The sequence below is a fragment of the Pipistrellus hanaki genome (assembly GCF_964339955.1).
Source record: "Pipistrellus hanaki genome assembly, chromosome: 1".
NCBI lineage: Eukaryota > Metazoa > Chordata > Mammalia > Chiroptera > Vespertilionidae > Pipistrellus > Pipistrellus hanaki.
The window spans coordinates 50,962,671-50,982,655 of NC_140503.1; the positions used below are offsets into that span (position 1 = coordinate 50,962,671).

General features: G+C 35.6%; 1 protein-coding gene across 10 annotated transcripts in view; it reads left to right on the plus strand.

Moving 5' to 3' along the window:
* The window catches only part of CCPG1 (cell cycle progression 1), a 71,262-nt gene that overhangs the window by 19,642 nt on the left and 31,635 nt on the right, over positions 1 to 19,985 (plus strand). For 5 of the 10 annotated variants that reach the window (XM_084876243.1, XM_084876236.1, XM_084876245.1 and 2 more), the window contains exons 3-8: positions 448 to 568; positions 3,347 to 3,423; positions 5,159 to 5,363; positions 7,558 to 7,653; positions 9,378 to 9,629; positions 18,031 to 18,149. In XM_084876243.1, the coding sequence (XP_084732369.1) occupies positions 448 to 568; positions 3,347 to 3,423; positions 5,159 to 5,363; positions 7,558 to 7,653; positions 9,378 to 9,629; positions 18,031 to 18,149 (870 nt within the window). The remainder of the gene's footprint in view (positions 1 to 447; positions 569 to 3,346; positions 3,424 to 5,158; positions 5,364 to 7,557; positions 7,654 to 9,377; positions 9,630 to 18,030; positions 18,150 to 19,985) is intronic. The other 5 variants (XR_014794354.1, XM_084876241.1, XM_084876246.1 and 2 more) reach the window with 1 other exon arrangement.

A 19,985-nucleotide genomic window follows, 5' to 3' on the forward strand; every position in this document is an offset into this window, starting at 1 on the left:
TTCATTTGTACATTGCTGTAATAAGTAGTTATTTGCATATGGCTGTTTCTCTGAATAGGCTGTAAATTAAAAATTTTTGATTCAAAATTTTTATACCTATCTTACCTAATAAACTCCAGAATCTTGAGTAGAAGCAAATTAATAAAAATAGTTGACAAACGTTTATCCTTTGGAATTCATATTTATTGTTTGGATTTGTGAAATAGAGTAGTTAGAGCATTCACCTTTTAGTCTGGCTTCACTTACAGAATTTAAACCTGTTCTCCATTTTGCTGTTTCCCTGCCGTAGGCCTTTATGGAGTAAATTGAACAAAAGGTAGTCAGATTAGATACTGCTTTCTTTGGAGTATAGCAGCATTGGACTCTAAATAATGGATGCATCTACTTGTTTTCAAAACCACCTTTGATGAGCTGATAGACAAATAACTGATTTTTACTTTTCCCTAGGGGTCTGATATAGAGATGGTGACTTCTGAACATGGAACAGCCAGTGACAGCTCTGAGCTCATCCCAGAGTATTCATCTTTAGAGCAAGAGGAGCTACAAGTATTGCAGTTAGAACAAGGCGGTAAGATGTTTAATAAGTCTGATATATTCATTTTTAAAAATTGGACATGTTTGGGACATTATGAATCTTGCCCTCTTTCTAGGTGGACAGCTAATTGATTAGGCCATTGAAGGACTAATGTGTTGGTATGGACTAGGTGGGCAGCCCTGCAGAGTCTGGTGGTACCAGCCTTCCCAGGGCCTTGTTTATTTACAGCTGTAGTATGTGTTTGAACCTCCAGATAACTCTTTGATATTGTGCATGTAATATTGAGTCTGTCGGTGACTTATTATTATCAATCTTGATTAAGACTAGTGATGTACAAAACTATTAAATTATCACCAGACTTTTCCAGTTATTGTGGAAAGTATTTTGGTTAGAAGAGGTAAATGGCATTTAACAACTGTGTCATATCTACATTGTGTATAATCCCACTTATTATGGGATTTGATATTTACATTAATTATATGAAGAAATATGGTGCCCAAATAATGAATGTATACTCTAATCTTTGTGTTTAAATTACTTTAAAATTTCTTTTAAAAATTACTAAAAATGTAAACAGAACATTTCCCTCCCGGAGAATCAAATGGAGATATCCAGGCTAGAAATACAATAGATTATACCTGTTAATCTTGTTTTTAGCATACTTGTTGATTACTAATCTCTTTTGAACAGTGAGTATTAACTTTCATGGGTCAGAGATCTCTTTGAAAAACTGAAAGCTAGGGACAGTCCCTCCCAAAAAATGCTTATCCTCATGTATCTAAAAAAATTTCCATACTTCCTTAGGAGTTCTTGGACACAAGTCCACCTTTGTTGAGGAGTCTTACCTTCAAATTAATATTCTGTTAGAGACTATAACATACAAAAGCAGGGGGTGTTTTTTCCCTTTTTTTGGTATGAATTAAATTATAAGTGAAATACATGTTAGAGAAAAAAATGATGAGAAAAATAAATTTAAACTACCCAATTATGTCTGGACATAATTGCTGTAAACATTTGGTATGGAAGGGCAGAAGTAGGTTTACAGTTTTGAGTATTTAAAACACAGAGTTTATTCTTGTATTATCATTTATAATTGTACTAGAGGCCCGATGCACGAAATTCATGCAAGGGGTTTGGCTCTTGCAGCCCCTCACAGCCTCAGCTGGCCCTTGCAGCCCCGGCTTTGTGCAGAAGGTTGTCCGGACGGTCGTCCAGAAGGTTGTTTGGATGGTCGTTTGCTGTTCAGTCTAATTAGCATATTAGCTCTTTATTACATAGGATTATTTCCCATACTAGTGGCTCGGTGTACTGATTCGTGCACATTGAAAGGAAATTAATTAGAAGAAACCTCTCTGGTTCCAGGGTGTGTCACCTGAGAACTGCCGCTGCCAAGTCACAGCAACTCCGCAGCTCCTGCGTTGAGCGTCTGCCCCCTGGTGATCAGTGTGTGTCATATGTACCAGCTGGTGGGATAATTGGATGGTCGGACAGTCACTTAGCATTTTATAAATTATAAAATTTCCAATTATAAACCTACTTTGAGCAATTATAAACCTACTTTTGCCCCTACCCTGTATGTTTTTTGCTATGTATAAATTTACATTTATTATTATACTAAAGGCCCAGTGCAAGGATTCATGCACATTGAAAGGAAATTAGTTAGAAAGTGCCTGGCAGAGTGTGTCTGGGCAAGACCGGCTAGACATGCCCTGGAGCCAACTTCCCACAGTCCCTCCCCAGCCAGCTGCATCTGGGGTGGCTCTGGGACTCGAAGGGCATCTGTGGAGTGAGTGGGGTCCTTCCGGCAGATGGGATCCCTTGTCTGGCCTGTGGGGATCAGGTTAAAACCAGCTGACTGACACCCCCCACAGGGTTCCCGAGTGCAAGAGGTCACTGCAAAATTGCTGTCGCTTGGCAGCTCCTGCATTGAGCGTCTGCCTCCTGGTGTGGTCAGTGCACATCATACCTACCAGCCGGTCGGCCAGTCACTTAGCCTTTTATATATATAGATTATTTTAATACTTTCAAGTTTTGATAATATTGTATAGCCTTTCTAATATGAACTCATACATTTTTCCAAGTCTTTTTTAAAATATGTTTTTAATTGATTTTTCAGAGAGAGCGAGAGGGGGAGAAAGAGAGAAACATCAACATGAGAGAGAAACAATCCTTTGGTTGCCTCTAGTACAGCAACCTGACCATGGACTTCAACCAGCAACTTGGGCATGTGCCCTGATTGGGAATCAAACAGATGACCTGTCCGGTGCAGGGATGACGCTCAACTAACTGAGCCACTCTGGCCAGGGCTCAAGTTAGTGTTTTTTTATAGTCTATTTTTTTTTTAATTATATTTTATAATTCAGAGCCATAGTTTCGATTCTTATGTTGTCAGACATTGATAGTCATTAGAGTAGTGATACCTTCAGCTTGAATAAACTTTAACAATGCAGGATATGCTCCATCAGATATCTGAGAATTGGTTTCCAATATTAACAGATTTTTATAAACACCTTGCTTTAAAGTAAGTACTATGGTATTGTAAGGCACAGACCGTTTACTTAGAGATTATATTGCTTTAGTTGCTCTTTACTGAATTCAGTTCAGTGTCTAAAATTATCCCCTGACAATTTCAAATATTGAAATAATTATATTTAAAATACAGATCTTTTTAGCAATATAAGAATGACTTTTGTCATTTGATTAAATCCACTTTAAGAAATTGGGAATACATTTTTTTTGTACTCAAATCATTATATATGAAGACTGCCAAAGTGATAAAATGTAATTGAGTTGATTTTTGCCTTATATCAGAGAGCAGCCAAACTGTCACAATGGTAGTGGAAGAAACTTCTTATCCAGCTTTGGAAGAAACGAAGTTAGCACTTGTGGTAAGCTTGTGTTCTACTCTGTGGAAATATGGTAAACATTGAGAATGCTAATTAAAGCTTCCATTTCTAGTTGTGAATTCTGTTCCTATTTGAATTAAAAATAAATTTCATTGAAGATTTTGAGATTCCCCAGATTGATCAATTAAGGTTAAAGTTGTTAGCTTTTATATAAACTCCTGATTCAGATGTGTTTTAATTTAGAAAAGTAATTTATTGGTAATGTGTTAAAGACTTATTCATTTAACCACTAATATAGTTTTCTTTCAAAAAAGGTTGGGGTTTTTTTTGTAGATAATTTTTATAAGAGTTTGAGCCAAACCCCTGACATACAAGATATCAAATACTCCCCAGAATAAGTTTTGCATTTTCTTTTACACATTTGATATAAAGGAAGATTATGTGGGGGGCAGAAAAAGTAAGGTAATAAAAAAAAGAAAAGAAAAAGTAAGGTAATGATTGGATTACATGGTAGTTAACAAGATTATGTACTATCTTGGGTGGTTACAATTATTTCATAGGTGCGTTTTCCTACACGTGCAGATATAATGGATAGGGCTTGTGTATATGCCTGGGGCGTGACTACCTACCATGACCTGCCCAGTAAGGAATTTATGATCAGATCATCCTATGAGGTTATTTTCTGTAGAACCCCTTTTTTTCACCCACACTTTCCCCTTTTGATCATAAATCTGAAGGTCGAATAGTGTGGTCTCTCAGTTCTAGGAAGGCTCATTCCTAGGAAGTCTTAGTATGGATGTTCTCTTGACTGTTGGTGATGGGGAAACACTGTAACCAGAGGGTCTGAGTTTCAGCTGCATTTTCCCAAACCAGGAAAGGCAGGTAAATGGAAGGCAGTCAGGTTTTATGGTCTTCATTTAAAAAAAACACACTCTGGACCATTTTTATCCTGAGAACTATAGTGATTCAAGTCCTGCCTTCTGTTTTTCATCTTTCTGTATTTGGCATCTAGTATAACACTTAGGTAAGCCATAAAAAGAATATTAACAGTTACACATGTTCAGCCATCATAAACAGTTGAACTATGTAGAAAAGCCCAAAGAATAAGTACAGGTATTATTATGACTAATACCATTAGTAGACAGGAAAAGACAGTCAAAATGGGTTCAGAGTTCACCATCAACCCATAGGTTTACAGGCCTTGTCGATGTATTGGTGTATAATTTGTCTAATTAGATTACATTCTTGAATTATATTGAGAAATTAAGCTAAAATCAAGGTCAGTTTTTAATTTGAGGACAAACTAAATCTTATCCTTTAGCATTTACCTGACTTCTAGATAAAACTAGATAGCTAAGTGACCTTTACATGGCACAACTGTTCAAGTTTATTACATACATAACCAGGAAAATTTCATCAGTCTTTTAATGGGCTCCCTGACTACAGGGTTACACATAAATAAATCCATGGAACCAGTAAGAAATCCTCTCCATTCTGTGTTCATTTGGGTTGTAAAGGTAGGCTTCTTAGCTTTTGCAGCCTACAAGGAGTAGTCAGTAGTTAGAGTCCCTAGGGGTTTTAAGGGGTTTTCATACTAAAAGATGAACCTACTATTGAGTAGTCCTTTCTTATTAGATATGATTCATATCTTTTATTTCAAGCCCAAATTACCATACTACTTAAGTAACATTTTACACTTTGAACTATGTAGAAAATATCAATATAAGGCCCTTAAATAATTGTTGAATTTACTATCTCTCAAATTATGATTCCTCAGAGAGAGGAAGAAAAGTCACTTGAAGACAATGTTTCTTTTGGAACTGTCAGTGATGATTCTGATATTGTGACCCTTGAGCCACCTAAGTTAGAAGAAATTGGAAGTCAAGAAGAAGCCATAAGTGTTAAAGAAGCACAGAGTCCAGAAGACTTTAACATGGGCTCTTCCTCTAGCAGCCAATACACATTCTGTCCACCAGAAACTGGTAAGAACTATACAAAGAATACACTGGTAACAGAACTTACAGACTCCCGTAACCATATTGCATATAATGACTTAATTTATAATCCTAAAACTCAAGTTTTGAAATATTTGAATTAAATTCAGGAAACGTTTTTATAAAATTTACTGTTATATTTAATTTTTTTCCCTAGACTCTAGGGCCTAGAGCACAGTCTTTTGCTATAACAATAAATGCCATCTCTTATTAAGTAAAAGACCAAAAAAAGCTTCAAGGAGAAGGAGGTTTGTTAATGTCTCAAACGCTCCCTTTGACATGTTTTAGATCTTAGAGAGTAGAGACTGATGCATTATGCCTAAAAGCAGGAGAATGTTAAGATTTCTGCCTATAATGATAAAATTTTTATATTGTAAAAATAGTGAAACTTCTTTCTCTTCAGTTATTAGTCATTTAACAAACAGCTATTGAGTGCTACTATGTGCAAAACAGGGCTCAAGTAGCTGGCAGTACAGCAGCATCCCAAAACCCTGACCTTTGGATCATTCATTTTAGATTGAGTTATGAAAATGTGCCATTGTAAGTCATGTTGTTAACGCAGTTGATGTCTGTTGTTCAGACAGAATCATTTGGAAATTAAAATGTAAGTTACTGAACTAATTCCCTTCTAGAATTTTTTGGCTCAATTTTAGGGACATATAACATCTTTCAATGTGGTATAACTATTTAGACGCAAGTTACTAAAAAATATAAGAAGCAAACCTGTACTTAACCAACAGTTATTAACCCACAATTATAACTAAAGAGTGAATTGTGTGAGAGACACCTTGGAATACTGCCAATGGTTCCAGTAATTTCTTAATTTGATGCAGAAACAGGAACATGTATTATCTATTTTAGATCATTTCTTTAGATTTTATCATTTTTTAATATTTACATTTGCCAAAATCAGACAATGGAATTTTTATTCAGTTTAAGTTAATTAAATGTCTGCAAGTAGAGATTTTTTATTTTTTTACATTTTATTGACTTTTTTACAGAGAGGAAGAGAGAGGGATAGAGAGTTAGAAACATCGATGAGAGAGAATCATCGATCAGCTGTCTCTTGCACAGCTCCTACTAGGGATGTGCCCGCAACCAAGGTACATGCCATTGACTGGAATGGAACCTGGGATCCTTCAGTCCGCAGGCCGACTCTCTATCCACTGAGCCAAACCGGTTTTGGCTGCAAGTAGAGATTTTTTAGTTAACTCATTTAATGAGTTACTTTCAACTAGTGTTTCATTAGTTTGACTATAAACAAGAGCTTGAAAACACTTTATTCAAAATGTTTAAATACTTATCAGGTGTTCTTGGTGATCAGAGAGAAACTTTGGTGTTGGCTTGAATAGAGCAAACATAATTGATTTTAGAATCCATTTTGGTCATCAAATTTCATTTTATTTATTAAAATGTAGGTTCAAACTATATAGTAGTATTCAATTACTTTTTTTTAAAGGCGTTGCTGGTTTAATTTGAGGATATTAGTAGGCCAGAAAAGGTAGTTGAATGAAGTAGGAGTAGTGGAGAAGGGTCCAAGCAGACATTTAAGAAATTGATGCTATACATGCTGTTATTTTTTTTCAGATACTTGGACACTTCAGAACACATTATTCTAGTTTTAATCTACTTTCTAAATTTGGACTTCGGAATTTTATAGATTGAGTTAAGAGGTATATTTTATTAGGTATTTCTATCAATTGCTATCCCTCCCAAAGGAATTACTTCAATAAAGAACATGTTAAAAATAATAAAAAGTTACATCGGACTGTGTTGAAAATACTACATATACTAGTATATATCAGTTGCCCAGAGTTTTTGTTCTCTTTCCCTTATCCCATATTTTTCTCAGTTTAATTTCCTCCTGCCCATTGCTTGTTTTTTTCCTTTCTTCATCTGTGTTGGATTTCAACTTCAGTTTTTTTCTTCTTCTAAATTAAATTCTTGTGACAGTTATCTTTTGTTGATGTAAGAACACTCCCGTCTTCATATGAGAGCAAAGTTGGTAGTTGTAGAAAAGTTAGTATTGTATAAGTTTTTAAAAAAAGGCCTAATTGTTAGATTTTGATGGAGCACAAATAATAATGTTAAGTGATAATTTAAGTATTTTCAGTTCTCTTTTTCCCTGTTATTCTTTATAATAAAGCTTCATACATCTTTTTTTCCTGTTTATTCACAAAAGAAAGGTGGTGGGAGAAGCTGTGGAAGATTCCTGAATGCATAAGGGGATGGGCTGATCAGCTGAAACACCATGTTCCTAGCCAACTCGCTTTCCAAGGTGGTGTGACTAAATCTGTCAGCTTTTCTAGAGCTGAGTGTGCCTAGTCACATTTACTACTTACGTAGTGCTTTAAAGATATCTGTTGTCAGCCATGACACTCTAAGTAGGTGATCAAATTTATTTTGTGATAAAGCTGGCTAAGCTTACTGCATGCCTTTGCATTGCTTGCATCTTGGACTGTGAGCCAAATTAATCTTTAAAAGACTTAAAAAGTAAAAATATGTCAGCTATCATATGTATGGGTTAAAAAGATGGAAGCATTAGATAAGGATGTAAATTTATTAATACTGGTTAGGCTGGTTTACTTGGAATATATAATAAAGTCAATATGTTAATGTAGAATTGAGTGTTTATTAAAGGAATTTTGACTAAACGTTTGTTTTTACATTGATTCATCTTAATACTGTCAGAAAGTCTGACTTAAAATACTCCATTCATGATCATGAATGCCTTTGTATTATGTAATGCTTTATTTAAGTCTTCCTTTCTTTTCTTTTTTCTTTTTCTTTTTTTTTTTTTTTTTTTGTCCAAGAAATGTAACCTCACACCTGAGGCGGCGGCATCTTGGAAAAACTAGTGGTCAAGAATAACCAGATAAACATGGGCATAAGGGTCATGAACATGATCTCTCAGTAGCTTCTGTATCACTAAATATTAGGAATATTCATTCAGTAGTGCCTTCTTTCTTCGTGTATTTCGTTGTAAATGTGAAAGTTAACCCTCCATGATCCTTCTTTAAAAAGTATTGCCTAACTTAAGTCACTAGCTTCCTGTGGCATGGATAACCTGCCTTCTGAAGAACTGTTTTGCTTTTTTAAAGCATGAATGTTTGTTGTTTTGGAGCTCTGTGTATCAAGTTCAAGCTCACATCTTATCCTTACTTTTAATGCTCCTTTTCTTTCTAACTGGCTAGGGGGAATTATTTTTAAGTCATGTAATTTTCTGTCAACATACAATTTTTTTGATAATATGAAACCGTGTTAATAAATTATACATGTGAAAAAACTGAAGATAATTTTTGGTGTATACTAGTATGTTTCCAGGACTTGAGATTTCTTGAGAATTTTAAAAGTTATGGTTTACTATTTTTTTCATAAAGGAGCTGCACCAGATTATTCCTTAATTTCGGAGATAGCTGTTGTGTCACTTCCTCATGCTGACATATTTACTAGAGGGTGAAATTCATGGCCTTCTAGTAAGAGTGGCAGTTGAAGGGAAGGGCTCATCTGACTTCTGGAAGTCTGTGTTTAACTAGAGTGCTCTGAACCTTGATTATGGACTCAAAATGGAGGTGAAGCTAGAAAAATACCCAAGGAATTGCTTGTATATGTCCCTGTGTTCCTTAAATTGAAATTGAAGAGATACAGGGTTTTTATTTTATTTTATTCTAGAAATAGTATTTGTTTATAGCTCTACTATCAAATTTAATAGACTATGAGAATGATTGTTCTGATGGTATGAACTATAAGAGAGGTTTAACAGTAAAACAACTAGACCTTCAAAGGCACAGAATATGATTAACAGATTCTTCTATGTCACAGTAGAAATATTTTATGTTTTGGGATTATGTTGATAAACTTGAAAACTTGAGTTCATGTTGTGTTGTTTTTGGCTGTCCTATGTAAAAATAAAGCATGTAGGGGTGGCTTTGATTATTGTAAATCATATATACTAGGGAACCTTTTATAAAATTTTTAATATTTATCTACTTTTTTTAATAGTATTTTCATCTCAGCCGAGTGATGACAAATCAAGTAGTGATGAAACCAGCCATGAGCCCAGTCCAGCCTTTAGACGCCGCCGTGCTAGGAAGAAAACTATTTCTAGTTCAGAATCTGAAGAACGACTGCTCGCTGACCAAGAAACTGAACCTTCTAAGGAGCTGGGTAAACGCCATTTCAGTAGTGGCCTCAATAAGTGTGTTATACTTGCTCTGGTGATTGCAATCAGCATGGGATTTGGACATTTCTATGGTAAGTAATTGAAAATTTGTTAAACATAAACTGATGGCTTAAGGTAGAGGAACTTACTAAGAGTGAGCAATTTTAACTCTGTTTTAGTGTCAATTAAATATATGACCTTGGAAAGCTCATATATTTAATGACAAAGCTATTTTCACTTAAAGGAAGCAGTATTTATTTAAGAAATGTAAGGATTATTGGCATGTATTTTTTTAATAAGGAAAATATTAGAAGATTAAAAATCTGAAATGCTTACAATGAGGTAGTTTATTTTAGAACCACAATTAAAGTAGTTTGAACTCTGACTTTATTAGGAGGATTATCTAAATCCCAGCTGAAATAGTTACAATTGAAATGTCACAAGAATTGGTGCTCATTATTTCTGCCTTCAGGTTTTTTGTGTTTTGTTTTTTTTCCTTCAGGTTTCACTCAAGCTTTATATATTGTTCTTTTTAAATGTTATTTTCTTTATTGTTTAAGGTATTACATATGTGTCCTTATCCCCCCATTGCCCTTTACCCCCCCTCTACTCATGTCCTTACCCCCCCTGGTGTCTGTGCCCATTGGTTAGGCTTATATGCATGCATGCAAGTCCTTTGGTTGATCTCTTTCCCCTTTCCCCCACCTTCCCTTACCTTGTTAACCTGTTAACCGGGGAATTCCCTTTTTAATTACGCAACATATAACGGGCGCGTACTCTTTCACTAGGACGTGTCAGTACGTCACACCTGGAGGATGTAATTTCATATTATTATTGTTTTTTATTTATACTTAAAATAAATTAAAAGACTATGAAATATATATTTTTTCGTTTATATATAAAGCAGAAAGGAAAATACAAAATTACAAACAAATAGAAAAGAATACCAACAAAAAAATGGAAACATCAAATTAAAAAATTATAAATTTTATAAACAATTATAAAGATTACAAAAAATATATATTTTTTATTTCGATACACAATAAAAATATAAAAAAGTTAACAATTACAGAACAATAAACAAAAGCACACAAATAAAATAGAAATATTGAGTTTAAAAACTTAAAATATAGATGTAAAAATTCAAAACTCAACTTCGTGTGATATATTTTAAAACAATTGTTGATACATAGTGCTACCTTACAATCCGGACAGCAGTATGTAGATTCTTTCTAACACCTTTTTTGTAGCAAACTCGGCATTTCCTGGATTTAGTTTTTCCTATACGTATCACTTTTCATTTGTTCTGGAAAATGCCTTTCAACTAAGCGTGATGGTTTAGATCAGTGTTTCCCAAACTTCTCTCATGATGAGAATCACCTGGTGGAGTTGTTAAAATACAGATTCCTGAATCCCAACTAAGAAGTGCTGAACTAGAATTTTGGGGAACATATGGGTAAAATTGTATACTTAACTAGTGCTCTAAGTTTTCATCCACAATTGTTAAGTATACAATTTTACCTATATGTTCTCAAAAGTCTAGTTTAGCACTTCTTAGTTGGGATTCAGGATTCTGTATTTTAACAACTCCACCAGGTGATTCTCATCATGATAGAAGTTTGGGAAACACTGGTTTAGATGTAGAGCTGCTTGTTGATGTCTTTGGGTGGGTTTTCACTATGTTGTTATCTACCAATTTCTCTACACACTCTATCAAAAAGTGTAATCGATCCAAATGACCTTTATCTTTTTTATGCATTGAAGCAGCACATATCAATTAACTGTAGAAAAAATTTTTTAATAAAATTTTTTTACCCTATTACGGGCAGCCATGTAGGCCACCATAACTCCATCTCCCAAATCTACGCCGCCCATATTCTTGTTATAATCCAGGACAACATTCGGTTTTTCTTGTCTCCTTCCTCTTTTTTCAATCATTGTCTTTTCGTCATTATGAATAGAACTGAGCATCAATACGTCTTTTTTATCTTTCCATTTTAAAACCATAAGTTTGTCTTTGAATCTTACTATATGTTCATTTTTCTGTAATTTTTTTGTTTTTATTTCACTGGGGATTCCGATTCTGTTTATCCTCATTGTTCCAACAATGTCGGTATTGTTTTGACACAAGAGTTCAGCCAAATGAATTGACCTATAGAAATTATCTAAGTAAATCCTATACCCTTTATTCAGTAAGTCATGTGTTAACTCCAAAACAATTCTTGTTGAATACGTCCACCACTCTCACTAGCGAAATTATACTGATTCCCTCCGTGTCTTAAATTCATGTCGAGACATGTATGCATGACTAATACCTTTGTTGTTTGGAAATATACGTCCCGCCTCTTTCAGGGTGCAACATATATTTCAAGGACGTATTCATATGTCCTACCCGTACCCGATATTGTTTACGTTTGACGTATTTATATGCCCCGCTTGGTTAACAGGTTAACATTTGTTGTTTTGTAGTTTAGCATTATACTCTGCTCACTGTTAATCTTGATAATGTTTGTGTACATTGATTATCTTAATGAAAAGCCTGTGGAAGTCTCTTGGGTAAAAAGAGGAAGTACTTCCACGTGGTGTTATTTTTCATTTGGGAACTCAATCATTAAATCTTTTTTTTTCTTTCTTTATATATTTTTTAATATATTTTATTGATTTTGTACAGAGAGGAAGGGAGAGAGATAGAGAGTTAGAAACGTCAATGAGAAAGAGTCATCGATCAGCTGCCTCCTACACACCCCCCACTGGGGATATGCCCACAACCAAGGTACATGCCCTTGACCGGAATCGAACCCGGGTCCTTCAGTCCCCAAGCCGACACTCTATCCATTGAGCCAAACCGGTTTCGGCTCTTTCTTAATATTTTAATATGCAATTTATTGATTTCAGAGGGAGAGATAGAAACATCAGTGATGAGAGAGAATCACTGATCAGCTGCCTCCTGCATGCCCCCTACTGGTGATCTAGCCCACAACCCTGGCATGTGCCCTACCTGGAATCCAATCATGACCTCTTGGTTCATGCCAACCACTGAGTAACATTGGTCAGGCCAAACATGAAATCTTATTTAAGGTACTAGAGGCCCAGTGCATGAATTCATGCACGGGTGGGGTCTGGCTAGCCAGGCCCCAATTGGAGCAGTTTAGGCTGGCCTGTTGGGAGGAGGAGAAGGCGGGAAGTTGGCTGGCTGGCCTGCTCTGATCGGGGCCCTATCAGGGCTGGGCTGGCTGGAGGGAGTGATTGGCCAGTGGGCCCCAACCCCCAATTGGGGTGGTGGGGGCCCATCTGGGGCAGGGCCAGCCAGCCAACTGCCTGTGGTCCCCCCCACCCCCCCCCCGGCTGGCCCTGCCCCTGATCAGAGTTGAGGGGCTGATCTGGGATGGGGCTGGGCAGGAGGAGGGGCTGCAGGAGGTTGGCTGGCTGGCCCTGCCCCCAATCATGCTGGTTCGCTGGTCACTGTGGGCATCATAGCGACAGGTCATTTCGGTCATTAACAGCATGGTCAGTGGCTTTTTATATACCGTATTTTTCGGACCATAAGACGCACTTTTTTCCCCCCAGAAGTGGGGGGGAAAAGTCCCTGCGTCTTATGGTCCAAATATAGCCTACACATATACTGTAAAAAAAAAGTTTTTTTACTTGCCCAGCTCTGTGTGGTCTCTGTGTGCTTGCCCGGCTCTAAAATGGTTCTAAATGCTGCTGTTTACTTTACAGGGTTGATTACATGTGTTTATGACTGTGATGTTGGGTTTTAATGCACATAAAATATTTTAGGACACTATTTGTTTCAGAATCTTTTTTTCTTCATTTCCCTTCTCTAAAAACTGGTGCGTCTTATGGTCCGGTGCGTCTTATGGTCCGAAAAATACGGTATATAGAAATACGTATTTGCACAAAGTTGAGAGTAAGAACTAAACAGTCACACTGCTGTATTAGAATCAAAACAAATGTCTTAGATCTTGTCAACAAATTTCAGTTTGCCTTCTGTTAACTACGGTACTTTTAGGATTGTTTTTACTACATAATCCACACTTTAACTATCTGAAGTATTTCCATTTTGTTAGTCCCTTCTACCAATATGTTCCTTATATAAAGTTTGAAGAAATACTCCATGCACCCAAGAAACTAGAAACACCAATCAGAAAGGATATATGCACCCCTATGTTCATAGCAGCACAATCTACAATAGCTAGAATCTGGAAACAGCCTAGGTGCCCGTCAGCAGATGATTGGATCAAAAAACTATGGTACGTCTACACAATGGAATACTATGCTGCCATAAAAAAGAAGGAATTCTCATCATTTGCAACAACCTGGATAGAACTAGAGAACATCATGCTGAGTGAAATAAGCCAGTCAATGAAAGAGAAATACCACATGGCCTCACTCATTTATGGATATTAAAAAACATTATAAACTGACAAACCAAAAGATAGATGTAAAGCAACAAGCAGACTGTAAAATTACAGTGGGGAGAGTAGGGAGATCTGGGGGAGATAAGAGATCAACCGAAGGACTTGTATACATGCATATAAGTACAACTAATGGACACAAAACTCTGGGGAGGGAGGGTAGGTATGGGGGGCGGGCAATGTTAAAATATGTACAGAGATAATAATTTAATAAATAGAAAAATAGGAAAAAAAAAGAAAAAGAAATACTCCATGTTGATTTGTGGGAAAAATACAACGTAGTTAGGTAACTTACTGAAGATAGTCAATACTTAATTTTAAGTCAGAGTTAATAAAATACGTTTCTTTTTGTATTTAACTTTATATAATAAAAATAAATACACTCCTGCTTGAATTTATTACTGAAATACTATAATTAGTATCCTTTGAAATTTGTTGTGATGGGATTTGACTTAACTTTTTTATTATCTAACTGGAGCAAATGTGTGAATATATTTTATTTTTTGAGCATGATTTTTTCTCCCCACAGGTAAACCTGGAGGTAACAAAGGAGAAGGTCTTATCTTAATCTTTTTTCCTACTAAAAATAAAATTAGTAATTTAACATTAATCCAGATTCCATTAAAACCTCACCAATTGCATGAACTTTTAAGTATTTTGTAGAAAAACCAATTTAGAGAGGAGTGCTTTCAAAATTGAGAAATTATTGCCATTATTTAGGATTTTGGTCATTTGTAAAATTTACTTTGATAATTATATTTACTAAAACATTTTCCTGTACTTCTTGAAATTAACTTTTCAGAATATGAAAAGACTGGGTAACATAATATGAATTAGTAATAAGACTGGCTCAATGAACATACAAAAACTTACCTGAATAATTATTTTTTAAGATCACTAAAGTACATCACATTTTTAAAAAATTCTGTCACTGATCTCAACACTTTGAGCTCTTTAGGGTTGACTTCAGAGCCAGTTTGAATTTCTCATGCACCTTGAAGTCATTTGTTGTACACCGTAATCATTTTTTAAAATCTATTTTTATTGATATCCCAGAGAGGAAGATAGAGAGATAAAAACAATAATGAAAGAGAATTATTAATCAGCTGCCTCCTGCATGCCCCCTACTGGGGATTGAGCACATAATCTAGGCATGTGCCCTGCTTGGAAGGAACCATGACCTCCTGGTTCATAAATTGACACTCAAGCACTGAGCCACACCAGCTGGGTTTCTTTATAATCATTTAACAAAAACATACTACTAAGAGCCACTCAAAACATGTACCAACTTTGCCTCTATATAATTTTGGAGTTTCAGACCTATCATGGAAGGAAGAGAAAATTAGTTTGAGGATAGTAATGTAATGTACTTACAGGTATTTGCGACTGCTTAAGGTTCTGAAACTGCTTACAGAAGTTTAAAGAAAAATCTTCATGTATGATGCACCTATCTTCCTTCCTTTTCTTTGTTCACAAACTATCCATATTCTAAATTGTTAGTGAAGGTCAGTTGATTCAGTTTTCTCATGAAGTTGCTTTAAGTATTGGTAGGCTGCCCAGCACTTGGACAGCAGCATAACAGAATATAAGTAGGTGCCACATTACTAGAACAGATGTAATTTATAACTCAAAGGCTACACTTAACTGAGTCATCCTAGAGATGGTAGGGTTTTAGGTGTGTTTTGTCTTATTATGCTTATGGAGGTGGAAGGAAAGTGGAACATTCCTTCAATGGAGAGTCTGATAACTTGAAAGTAAACTTGCCAGGTTTGTGAGCAGTGAAAAGACTGCCTGGACTAGAGCAGAATTGATATTTAGAAATAATAGAGTGTAAGGTTGGACTTTGTGGGATGCTGTTATATTGTAAAATGTCTTGGAATTTGGTAGGAGAGTTTGATTTATAGAGTGGCCTGATGGCAATAATTTTAGAGAAAAAGAAAAATGGTATGAGGAAAATTAGAACAGTCATTCGGGAAGTTTTGCAATTTAGATATTCAGTGACCAGGCCTTAATTGTAATGATAGTGCATCTGGAGAAAAGGTTGGTGAAATAAGGGAGATTGAACTATTGATAATAATGGAAGAGAGAACTTTGAGCTGGGGTAATGGAGATATTGGTGGTTTGTTTTTTAAGTTCCAATAAGTATGCTAGCTGCTTTACTTTTGGAGGTGGGGGTGGTAATGGGGAACAGTTTTATTAGATGGTAAATAAATAGATGGTGAGCCACTTTGGTTTGTTTTTACCCAACTTTAGAATGGTTTAGGGCAGCAGTTAAAGTTTTACTTTATTTTATTTTTATGAAGTTGTCCCCAAAATTGTGCCCAACAGGCAGCTGATATGTTGGCTGATATGTCTGTGGGATTGGTAGAGAAGTCTTAACAGCAGTGACAGCAAAAACGGACAGTGAGTTAATAAAGTTTAAGATAAATAGGCTTGTACCAGAAGTCCAAAGATTATATACTGTGAGCAGTAACACTTCATAGTTAGAAGATGTGTATATATGGTGGGGAGGACCAAAACTTCAGGGAGTGGCTGCTACCTCACTTTTGGGGAGGGGGGGGGACCTAATAGGTTGAAAAAGGCCACATAAAGACAGTCATCAAACATATGCTATGTAATAGTACTGTCAAATCAGATATCAATACACAGTTTTAGGTTATTTTCCAGTGATCCAGGGAATTCATCCTATTAGAAGTTTGAAAACAAAGATTTTTCAGTCACTCTTGGAATTACAGATGTATTTATTTCAACAATTTTAAAAATCAGATTCTTTTGAGTAATACTTAAACAAATTTGCCATGCTTTTATAAATTAGAATGTTTAAAGGACGTGAATCCTAACAGAGTATCAGCTGTTAATTGGTAACAGTTGTCTAATTTGGCAAAAGTGTTTAGCTTTTTTCAAGATGTATTGAAGAAACTAAAATTAATTTTTTTAGCAGTAGGAGAAGAAATACTAAACTGTCATTACATCCTTACATTACAAAACTCTGTGATATCTTTACATAAGGCTATGACACTCAGTAGATGTAATATTGTCAAACGCGTTTTGCCTTATTTTTCATTTCCTGGTGTGTTTTTTTTCCTCATGCATGAAGCATGTAGCAGCACGTGAAAAGGCATGCCTTAGCAAATAAACATTTTATATTTTAAGGTAAAAATAGATAGCATCCTAGTTGGTTTAAGATCCCTTTATGACTGCTGGGATAGGGACGGTGGTACTTCAGTACAGACCTAACCAATGCAGTTTTAAAAGATTTGGGCTTTGAGAATGGTGGATAATCAAAGCCAATTCTTTTCCTTTTCACCTTTTGGGTTTGTGCTGTATTATTTAGGTAGAATATACAATAGAAATTTTTGTTTTTCCTTATAACTTGTGAATAGACTTCATGCTTTCTTTCTCTTTATGGGGGATGCAATAATTGATGTATTTCAGAAATCCCTCAAAACCAACAGGCCTGAGTGCTCACTTTGCAGCATATATACTAAAATTGGAACAATACAGAGATTATCATGGCCCTATGCAAGGATGACACTCAAATTCGTGAAGCATTCCATATTTTGTGCAGTGCCCCAGTGGGAATCTTCACACACTTTCCTTAGCTCGGAAGAAATATGAGTCAAAGCACAACATGTGACACTCAGTAGCAAAATTGTGACTTTTCATTATAAAAAAATCCCCACAACCAGACCTGAGTGCCACTATAGAGTAAGATAAAAACATTACATAAGTTGTTTTCTTTGTTAGGATAATGTGAGCGGCTTGTTTTAATCAAAAGGATTGTGAACCACTTAAATGTACCTGGTATAATAAAACAAAAAAAAATATTAACCTATTTGGCTTGATCTGTTATATTAACATTCATCTACCACCATTCGATGAATGACAGCATGAGATTTTACTTATTCATTCTTTGTTTATTATATAATGAGAATGTTTATAGAACTGAAATGCTGTTATTTTGAAGGAAATAATCCTATATTAGTAAACATATGCAGATTAAATGTTTTATTATGTTTCAAAATATTGGCAATCATAACATGTTATAAATCTCTAATAAAATGTTCATTTTTAGGCACATTTCAGATTCAGAAACGTCAACAGTTAGTCAGAAAGATACATGAAGATGAATTGATTGATATGGACTATCTTTCCCAATGTGACCAGAAACAAGTCTCTGTTACAGATTATAAGGTGTGTACTACTGTTCCTATATAATAAAAGGGTGATATGCAAATAGACCAAACAGCAGACTGACCAGAATGCCTGCGGCCCCTCCATTTGGCCAGCCCCGCCTCCCAGCAGGCACCCCAGTGCTGCCTTGATCAGTCCCTTGCCCCAAACAGCCCAACCCCAATGGCCCCCATCTGGAGCAGGCCAGCTGGACCCCACCAGTGCATGAATTTGTGCACCAGGCCTCTAGTACATTTTATAAAAATTGTTAGCCCATAATTAATATGCTATTCAGATATAGATATAGATTGGAAAATCAGTAACATTAGTAATTGTCGATTGAATACTTTTTATGTCCTTGTCACTTTTGTGAGTACCTCACATACGGTATTTTTCATCACTATCCTGCGAATTAAGCAAGTTTTAGATTCATTTCAAAGACTGAAAAGAGATTAAAAAAAGCTAAGTAATTTTCCCAAGGCTAGCAACTGGCAGAGCTTAATTTAATTCTGACTTCAAAGATATTAGTCCTAATCACTTATAATTAACCTATTTTAAGTTGATATTATATATAAAACATTATTATTAACTTTATTTTTACAGAGCTGAGCAAAACATTTTCATTTAATGAGAAAGAGGAGTATTTGTATCTTAAGCCCTTCCCTTGATCAAGGAAAATAATCAGCTAGTTTTTTTTTCCTGTAAGATTTCTTGTTTGTTCTGATGGGAGAGATAGCATGTTATATTTTCCTAAAACTTACCTAACTCCAGCAGGATTGTGCTGTTCATTTTGTCCAGTTACCTAACACATTTGTGGGTTTATGAGGACCAGCAGAATAACGGGTCTCCTGTTTAGTTCTTCCCTGGGAAGGGTATAGGGATTATAGATAAAATCAGGTTAGGAAAATAAACTGTTCCATTTTTTTTCAATTTCCCCAAATTTCCTTTATACTTAATTTATGTAGGTATCTCATAAAAGGTTCTGGTTATATTTCTTTGGAAGACAGAATCCCACCTGACATCTGAATTATATATTTCAGGGAAGGACTACTAAAGTTAATTGTAAATAGTGTAGTTTTCCCTACCTTGGTCAGAGGATATTTTCAAGAGGAACCATTTTCTTCATTATCATGGTTTTTGGTTCCCTAGGCCAGTGTTTCCCAACCTTCTCTCATGATGAGAATCACCTGGTGGAGTTGTTAAAACACAGATTCCTGAATCCCAACTAAGAAGTGCTAAACTAGAATTTTTGGGAACATATAGGTAAAATTGTATACTCAACTAGTGCTCTAACACAGATGTTATATACAGAGCACTAAGTTAGGTATGCAATTTTACCTATATGTTCTAAAAAATTCTAGTTTAGCACTTCTTAGTTGGGATTCAGGAATCTGTGTTTTAACAACTCCACCAGGTGATTCTCATCATGAGAGAAGGTTGGGAAACACTGCCCTAGGCCACTGGCTTTAGGAGACCTGCACTGCATAAATCTTTACCGAGCTGCTGCTTGTAGAGCTTTTGTCTCCAGCTGTTAAATGCGGTTTGAATTTTTGAAGATCTTCATGGAGGACTTGCTGAGGATCTGCTTACCAAGCACTTAATTCAAGAATATACAGTTTACTGGATAAGGAATGTTGTGCCCTCTAGTCCTTCTGTGGCTGCCTCTGCCTGTGCATTTAAAGATATGACTAATGAAGCTTTAAATTTTAATTTGTTCTCTGAAGATTCATAAGCCAGACAGTGAAATATCCATTTCAGGTAGTTATTTTTCAAGTAGAAAATACTGTCATTCTCATAAATATCAGAGAGGAAGGAAGAAAAGGGGGGGAGAGAGAGAAACATCAGTGATGAGAGAGA